The sequence below is a fragment of the Nicotiana sylvestris genome, chromosome 9 (genome assembly GCF_000393655.2).
Source record: "Nicotiana sylvestris chromosome 9, ASM39365v2, whole genome shotgun sequence".
Lineage (NCBI taxonomy): Eukaryota > Viridiplantae > Streptophyta > Magnoliopsida > Solanales > Solanaceae > Nicotiana > Nicotiana sylvestris.
In genome coordinates, this window is record NC_091065.1 from 15,352,831 (window position 1) to 15,362,736 (window position 9,906).

At 36.6% G+C, this 9,906-nt stretch overlaps 1 protein-coding gene across 1 annotated transcript; it reads right to left on the minus strand.

Annotated features, from left to right (window-relative positions):
- Positions 1-6,033: 6,033 nt before the first annotated feature.
- LOC104212006 (premnaspirodiene oxygenase-like) lies at positions 6,034-8,483 on the minus strand. The gene is made up of 2 exons (XM_070156243.1): positions 7,554-8,483; positions 6,034-6,906 (listed from the first exon to the last, which is right to left on the minus strand). The coding sequence occupies exons 1-2, from the start codon at positions 8,430-8,432 to the stop codon at positions 6,286-6,288; spliced, it is 1,500 nt and encodes a 499-aa protein (XP_070012344.1). The 5' UTR covers positions 8,433-8,483; the 3' UTR covers positions 6,034-6,285.
- Positions 8,484-9,906: the final 1,423 nt, after the last annotated feature.

Sequence of the window (9,906 nt, forward strand, 5' to 3'; positions counted from 1 at the left end):
GGGCCAAGCTTCCGCGGAAATTAGGCTTTTAGGAACAAAAGGGTGCAGAGGCCGAGAACATTCACTCCACTAGGAGAAACCTATGCTACTTTGTTCAATAAGTTGAGGCAGTTAGGCCTATTAAGTCCTGTTGAGCCCAAATTGCCAAATCCTCTTCCCAAAAATCTGGACCACTCAGTAAGCTGTGAATATTGTTCGGGGGCTCCCGGGCATGATACTGAGAAGTGTTGGAAGTTGAAGACTGCCGTACAAGATCTTATCGACACAAATAGGATCGAGGTTCAGGCACCAGAGGCACCCAACATCAATGAGAACCCGTTACCGGTGCACCATGAGGCCCACATGATCGAACTAGTGCATGAAGGAGGGAAGCCCAAGAAACCCTCACAAACGGTAATGATGATTCGTGCCAGTCCAAGCGAGAAGCCGACCAGTGGAAAGGCAGTGGTACAGTTGGGAAGGGTAGATGACAAGCCAGTTATGGTAATGGGGAAATGTTCGTCTGTCATTGCGAAGAAGCCGAATTCGGTCAAGGTAGTGCTGCAGGGAGTATCAAGCACACCAGTGTTAGTTGTGAAAGGGGCCCGCGTAGAACCAGTTGTTATCAGGCCAGTAATGCAGTTGCCGATAACAAGTGAGAAAGTTGTGCCCTGGAGCTACAGTTAAGTGACAGTGATGCATAAGGGGAAAGAGGTTGTGGAAGAAGTAAGCGAGGCCAAATGGTTAACTCGTTCGGGAAGGTGTTTTGTTCCCGTAGAATTGAGAAGGGCCAATCCTATAACAATAAAAAAACCAGTGACGGAGGAAGAAGCAGAGGAGTTTTTGAAGAAGATGAAGGCACATGACTATTCCATTGTAGAGCAGTTGAGGAAGACCCCGGCCCAGATTTCATTGCTATCCTGGCTGATCCATTCAAGCGATCATTGTCGGGCATTAATGAAGATTCTGAACGAAGCCCATGTTTCGGACAAGCTCTCAGTGAACCATTTGGAGAAAATAGTGCACAAAATCTTCGAGGTAAACCGAGTGACATTTTCTGACGATGAGTTGCCAGTAGAGGGTACAAAACACAACAGCGCACTTTACCTGACTGTGAAATGCGAAGACTCGGTGGTCACTCGAGTACTGATTGATAATGGGTCCAGTGCCAATATTTGTCATTTGGCCACTCTGAACAAACTGAAGGTTGATGATGATAGGATTCACAAGAACAACATCTGCGTCCAAGGTTTTGATGGGGGCGGTACTGACACGGTGGGTGATATCATACTGGAATTAACCATTGGTCCAGTCGAATTCACCATGGAGTTCCAAGTGCTAGACGTGGTAGTATCATACAACCTTCTATTGGGGAGACCCTGGATCCATGCACCTGGACTGAAGATAGCTCCCAGAAGTCCTACTGTTGCGGTCCGTAAGCTGCTCCCTGATCTGTGCACCAAAAATGCACAGAGTGTAGCATCAGCACAACCGACCCCATGTGCTGGTAAGTGCCTGGCCTAACCCCGACAAAGTAGTGACGAGGCTAGACAGTACCTACCATAATTAACCTGCACAGATATATATACAACAAGTGCAAGAAAACAATAACAAGATAATACAAAGTAAAACTGGGAGGGGACATGCTATCGGGGAGTAACAGATAAAAATGAAATATCAGAAATAAATAGAAGAAACTCTGGTTCCCATGATGTATATATATATATATATATATATATATATATATATATATATATATATATATATATATAGTGGACGGCGTGCCACACGATCCCATAATATCATATATAAGTGGACGGCGTGCCACACGATCCCATAATATCATATATAAGTGGACGGCGTGCCACACGATCCCATAATATCATATATAAGTGGACGGCATGCCACACGATCCCATAATATCATATATAAGTGGACGGCGTGCCAAATGATCCCTTAATATCATATATAAGTGGACGGCGTGCCACACGATCCCATAATATCATATATAAGTGGACGGTGTGCCACACGATCCCATAATATCATATATAAGTGGACGGCGTGCCACACGATCCCATAATATCATATATAAGTGGACGGCGTGCCACACGATCCCATAATATCATATATAAGTGGACGGCATGCCACACGATCCCATAATATCATATATATAAGTGGACGGCGTGCCACACGATCCCATCATATAGATCGTAATATCTGACTTCATGTAGTAGACCCCTTCAGGGGAGAATAACAACTCAATACCTTTAACCCGACAAGGGTACAGCTAACAACCCAAAATATCCCGACAAGGGAGAACTCTCGAGGTAGCCTAGCTGGCGTTCGCAGGCCGACGTCCCTTTCCATGTTTTTTTGTTTGTTTATCTTGTATCAGACAAACATGATGTATTTTCCCTTCAGACATTGATTGTAGTATTCTGTAGTAGTCCGTGAGCTAGTGACACCAGACTCTGGGTAGCATTTTGGTTCAAACTTCCGCACTTTTGGTTTTCAGTTGCTTTAGATTTAAAGTCTTCCGCTTAGATTTTGTCTCGTTTATTATATTGTTTGAAAGAAAGCAGGAAAGGTGTTTTAAATATTTGGCTTGCCTAGCTCCGATAGTAGGCGCCATCACGACACCCGATGGTGGAAAATTCGGGTCGTGACAAAGGGTCGTGTTCGCATAGAGTAATTTTGGAGGTTTCTGTACTTCGCGTTCGCGAGAGGATAGGCGCATTCACGATAAGGAAGCTTCGCGTACACGGAAGGCTAGTAAGTTTGTGATCGGGTTCCTAACGGACATTTGCGTTCCTGATGATGTAATCTTGGGCGAAGGCTGTTTGTGCTTTGCCATCGTGATAGCTTGGCTAGGATAGCGATGAGTACTGCTGGGCAAAGTACTTAAGTTTCCAGTTTCGAGACTTTGCCTATTATTTCATATTCTGATCTCTAGACTTCGTGTAGAGGAGATTTTGAAGAGCAATTTCACTACTACAATGGAGGTAAGCAATTTTCACTTAGATTTGGCTTTATATCTTGATTAATAGAGGATTTCTACACCTAAAACTTGAAATTTTAAAAGAAAATTTGGGGTTTTTGCCTGCACTTTAAGAGAGTGTATTTTGGAGATTTGAGTACCGATTGAGATGCGTTTTGAAAATTAATCATATTTTTGGACTCGATAGGTCATGGGTCATCGAATTTTTGTATTTGTTTCAAATATTGGGCACGTAGATCTGGGTTGGCTTTTGTTGACATTTGGGGATTTCTTCAAATATCGAAGCTTAATAGAATAAGATCACTTCCTATGGCATTGTTGATGTCCTTGGATGATGTTTGACTTGGATTTGTGAGATTGGAGAGGTAGATCGAGATTTTTTACATGATTTGAGGTTAAATACTAGCCGGATGAGGTGAGTAACTTGTCTAAACTTGAATTTGAGGTTAATTTTCCATTGGTTATTGTATTTTCTATGTTTTAGGGGGTGATGTATATGCGAGATGACGAGCGAATATGCGTGCACCGTAATTACTCATGATCCGAGTAGTTCATAGGCTATTATATGCCTTGTTCTAGTATCATGCAGCTTTGTAATCATATTTTTTTCATTATATGATTATGTGAGTTATATTCATGCTAGAAATCATGTCTAAGCTGTCTGCTTAATTGTTTGAGACATATGGTAGGGATATTTTTCTATATTGTGCTATCTACCTTAGCCGAGTTATATTGCTCAGTCATGATAATTATATCCGCGTGTTATATCTCTGTATATGTACAGTTTTGATATGTTAACTCACATATTATTGGTTTCCTTGTATGTGACATGAGTTTGAGCTGAATTGTGGCACGTGGTTATATTCCATGTTGTTTATCGAATTGTGTTTCTGTGAGATACTGACATATGGAGACCTTAGAGGATTGATGACTAATTTTGGGCCATAGAGCGGTATTGGCATTGATATTGAGGTGACGCATACACTAGGCTCGATATTAAGCTGAGTGGTATTAATATTAAGGTGATGCGTGCATCAGCCCCATGTCGGGCTAGATGATACTGATCGTTGACTTAGATCTAAACAATGCTTGGGCAAGGACATGTCCCTCCGGAGTCAGGTATTAACTGAGGATGCAAGCACAAGATCATACATATGTGCTTGAGAGGGACTTATGTCACGCACCCATACAGTGCTGAGTATGTGTATGTCAAGGTCCATTGGCTTTGAGCCAGGCACTGTGAGCGTGCCTACAGTATGTTTCTTGGGCATTGTGGACGAATGTGCTGATATTTGTTTATACTTTATGATTTAACTATAAAAAAAATTATTGATCTGGCATGTATGACTGACATGCAGGCATGGAGTTGTATTATCCCTCACGCTAGTTGGTACTTGGTAACTATACTTGAGGATTAGAGCTTGATATTAAAATATTATCCTGTTAAATACCCGTTTAAGTGAATTATATAATATTTGTGCCTTGCTTATTATACCTGAAAAGCGTGCCCATTTTTTCTCTTATTGCATTGCTATGAGTCTGTTATCATTGAGCTATTCTCTTTCATAGGCTATTATTTTTTTGTTCCTCGGACCTTGCCTAGATGGTCACTCCTTTACCTCAAGGTTAGGTGTGTTTTCTATTGAGTATATGGGGTTTATTGTACTTATATTGTACTCTACATTTCGTGTGCAAATATAGGTGTTGCTGATCGTGGTAGTTACCCGTTAGCCGGATCCGCATTAGCTGGGAGATTTTGCGGTTGCACTGTTGATCCCTTTGCAGGCTTTGACGTCCATTCCTTATTTCACATTAATATTGTTTAGTGTTTCAGACAGTATTATATTTTATTCAGACCGTGTATTTACTTATTCTTTGGAGCTCATGCACTCAAAAGAATAAGTCCTTTTATTTACATATTATTTTGACACCGTTTTTACTTATTGGTTGATGGCTTGGCTAGAAAGTGGTGTTACGTGCCGTCACGTTTTCGGTGAAAATTTTGGATCGTGACAATCCCAACTTATAAGATGATTCCTGCCATAAGGAGGTAAATGAGCAGTTACAGGACTTGTTGAGCAAGGGGTTCATTAGACCAAGTGTCTTATTTCAGGATGCTCTAATCTTGTTTGTGAAGAACAAGGACAAGTCAACGTATATTTATATTGGTTACGTATAGTTGAACAAGGCCACCATAAACAACAAGCATTCTTTATCACGTATTGATTACTTATTTGATCAATTATATAGTGCTTTCTTTTTTAAGATTAACTTGATTTATGGATACCATTAATTAAAGAAAAGAGCATCACATATTCCTAAGACAACTTTAAGAGCTCGTTATAGGCCCTACGAGTTCATCCACAATAGTGCAACCATCAGAAGTGAATTCAACCCTATTGCCTCTATCACATAGATATGCGATACTCAACTGATTATGCCTTAAACCATTAACAAACAAATATTATCTATAGCATGGGAGAGTGGCTTTCCTATTTTACCTACATCAATCATTTCACCTTTCTTACCGTTGCCAAAGGCCACTTTCCCTCCTTGGAAAGCTTTCAAGGTGAAGAAATTTGATTTGTCTCATGTCATATACCTTGAGCAACCGTTATCAAATAGTTCTTCTCCCTCTCACCTTAGCTTGCAAGACACATTATTGGTTACTTTTAGACATCCAAATATTTTTGGGTTCTTTTCTTTGAGATGTACACTAAATCCTATCTTCTCTAACCCTCTTTAACTTCATCTGCTTACCATTTTTCTCAAAGGCTTTAAACTTGGATAAGCAATCATAACTATGATGACCAGTGTGATCACTAGTTCATTTTTGCTTTTATTGTGTTGTTCAGTTAACCAGCTCTAAAAATTGCTATGAAGAAAATATGGAGGTACATATATAAACTGCATCAATGCAAACTTGAAGTATACAAGGTAACATATTTAGTAGCATAAGGAATCCATATTATACAAGTAAACAGGTAAATAAAATCCTACCTCACAAGGAATAGATTCACCACCTTAAAATCGCACATAGCCCAAAAGATCAAAAGTATACAAACAGAATATGATGACACCATCAATTGATCTCCTCTTCATAATACAAGGATGTAAGTATATTCTATTCCAAAATATAAAAACAACAGAAAATCTTATGAGACAGCTTGTGTCGAAAACTATAGTGGCATATTTCTATATGAAAGAAGACACAAAATATTAGAAATAGGTAAATACCAAAACAGCAATCAAGTGTAGGTCATTCTTTGTAAGATTCTTCTTTTAAGAAAAGGTTTGACGCCATGAGATCACTCTTGACAATGTTGATAAGGAGTAGCGATCAAGTGTAGGTCATTCTTTGTAGCACAAGCTACTCCAGCCGCCTCGGTCAAGTCCAGTTCACTTGGATTGATTCCAGTTGGGAGTTTCCAGTCAAAGTGATACAACAGTTGAGCCAGTGGAAAATAAACATTTGCTAAACCAAATGATATTCCAGGGCAAATTCTCCTTCCGCTACCAAAGGGAAGATATTCATAATTATTACCAATATAATCCATAGAGTCGTGTTCAAATCTCTCAGGTTTAAAGCTTTCTACGTCATCCCAATATTTTGGATCTCTTCCCATTGCCCAAACATTAACCACGACTTTTGTTTTCAATGGAATAGTGTAGCCGTTTAAGTCAGTTTCTTCTCTACATTCTCTTGGAAGCAAAAGAGGTAGTGCAGGATGGAGTCTGAAAGTTTCTTTAATGACCATTTTTAGGTATTTGAACTCCTCGACATCAATTTCACCAAAAGTTTCTTTCCCTCTCAAGATTTTTCTTACCTCTGCTTGAGCTTTGGAAAATACACTTGGATTCTTCATCATTTCGACCATGGCCCAATTAATTGTTGTTGATGAAGTTTCTGTTCCCGCAGCAAATAGGTCCTTCATTTTGAGCAAGTTAAAATATTCATTTATCTTACAAACTTCTTGACAAGTTTCTACTGAAATATTCAAATAAAATATTTGTACTACGTTTGTGCTACTACCTTTATTCTACACCAAAAGGAACTTTTAAATTTTCAATGACAAAAACACACACAAAAAAAATTATCATGTTATTTTGCTACTTGTTTCGTTATCCTAATGCCAAGTTGTGGTGATTGAAATAACATTTGTTGTAATTTTCGAATGTGTAAATTTTATGACGAAAGTAAGATTAGTTGTCCTAATTGAAAGCTAACTAAAGTGACTCTTTAAGTACAGAAATTAATTATGCAATTTGAGAACGTTAGTATTAAAGATAAATCATAATACTTCATCAATTTCACTTTATATGGCACGGTATAACTAGATACAAAGTTTAAGAAAGACAGAAATAATTTTCGAACTTGTGGTATTAAATATGTCATGAAATTCCTGTGGCTATAAAAACATGTCATTAAAGGTAAAACAGAAAATTTAAAGTTAAATTATTTCTTATATAGAAATACGTCGTCCTTTATAGAATAGGATAAAAACAAGTTCCACAAAAAATAGAATAGAAGGAGTACTAATAATGAAGATAGAAATATGCAGTATATAGTACGTACAGAAATGATAGCTTTGATGTTGTCGTTAGTGATTGGAAATTGAAGGCCTCCCTCTTTCATAAGTCTTACCAGTACACCAATTATACCTTCACCTCCTGATTCACCATCGCTCTTTGAAGTCTTCTTGTGCTCATTGATGATATTTTCAAGAATGGCATCAAATTCATTGTGTGTATTCATAACTTTAGCCTTCATTCCAGTGAGCACATGAAGAAACTTCAGTGAAGGGAATATATCAGCCACATCAAACCCTTCCATTAAGTTTGACACTTTTTTGACTAGTTCTACAAATTCGTCTTGCTCCTTATATTCTTGTCCAAATGCTGATCTACATGTCATAGAGTTTGTGAAAAGTGAAATCCTTTTTGTAACATTAACTGGCTTACCAGGAGATGATCGAAAAAATTCAATCATACGATGAACTTCATCTTGTCTAATTGAGTTGAATGACTTGACATTTTTGGCACTGAGCAATTCCAAGAGACAAATTTTACGCATTTGTCTCCAGTAATTGCCATAAGGAGAAAAGGCAATGTCCATCCAATTATAAGAAAAAATCTTGGCAGCTACAAGTAAAGGCCTATTTGCAAAAGCGAGGTCATGAGTTTTTAGTACTTCTTTTGCCATCTCAGGAGAAGTAATAACAACTAGAGAAACTTCGCCTAGTTGAAGGTGCATAATTGGTCCATATTTTTTGGCTAAATCTCTAAGGACATGATGTGGCAGTCCACCTAGCATATGAAGCATGCTTCCAAGAATAGGTAATTTCCATGGACCTGGAGGCAATCTTTTGGTTTGGCTATTGGAATTCTTCCATTTCTTAAATAAAAAGAGGAATGACACAAAAAGGAAAAGCGAAAAGAAGTTGAAGAACTGCATTTGGGAGGGAATTAAAGGGGGGATTATTTGACTTGATACGTTCTGCAAACTGTTGTTGCAAATATATGCTCTTTTATAGGCATTTCGTTTAGGCAAGAAATGGGATTTCTCTAAAAAAAAAAATGAGATATGCATTTTTCAACAACTTTTTTTTGTCAATGAAAAGTACTTCACTTGACTCATTGAACACATTATGTGGAGCCAAATATGAAATTTACTTTTGGGAAAAAGGTAAACTTTGTTCTTAGTAATTTTTGTGAGTGAAGCTCTTAGTAAGTAATGAAGCATTACAATCAACACTGTCAACAGTTACAAAGGGTTTTTTAGCAACTATTGACTTTTCTGCATATACCAAAAAAATATCGCGCGGATAATTTTCTTTTCAAACGAATAAAAGGCAAATATAAGTACTTATTAAAAACTCTTAAAGTCTTCAATTTATGAGGACTTATTTAAAAATAAATACTGAAATATAAGAAATTACTCTAACTACTTATACATATAACTAATTGTGGTTAAAATACTATTATTGCAATGACAATCATAGTTGTACGACTAAAGTATAATAAACTCGTAAATTTATCGTCACTTTAAATTTGTATCTATTGATTTTTTCATGACAAATAGTAGTAACTATTATCTAACTATTTTTATTTTCTTAAAATAAGAAGATAAATATTTATTTGACTACAAAATTTTGTTTTTCAAATTTTTAATGTGCCTAGAAGATTGCTACTGTGACGGAAAATTTACCTTGTGGCAAAAACTAATGATTAGTCACAAAATTTATCTTAGCAATAAATTAGTGGTTATATCATTTTATCGTAATGACTATTGCCATGATTTTTTAGAACTTGAAGCAAAGTTATTTATTTAGTAATATTTGATTTAAATGGTTTATTATGGCTAAAAAGTTATTGTTGTTATATTAAGTTTCAACTCGTGGTAAAAATTAATGATTAGCTACAAAATTCTATTAAAGCAAGAAACATGTGGCTAATTTAACCTATATTGCCACAACTTTTAATAACTTGAAGCAAAAATATTCATATAGCTACAATATTTTCTTTTAAATATTTTATTGTGGTTAAAAAGTTACTATAGCTATTGTAATTTTCAACTCGTGGCAAAAAACTAAGAATTAGCTACATAATTCAATTATACCAATAAATCTGTGACTATATCATTTAACTATTGCCACAACTTTTTAAAACTTAAAGCAAAAATATTTATTTAGCTATAATATTTTATTTTAAATAATTTATTGTGGCTAAGAGATAACTATTGCTACAGTAACTATTGATTCGTGACAAAAATTATGATTAGCTACCAAATTTTATTTGTAGCAATAAATTTATAGCTATTTAGGTAGTTATTGCCACGATTACTAGCGATTGTAGCTAAAATGAGGAATTAGCTTTATCAACTTAATTTTTTTGGCAGTTTTTTTTATAATTTTGCAAATAGCCTTAGA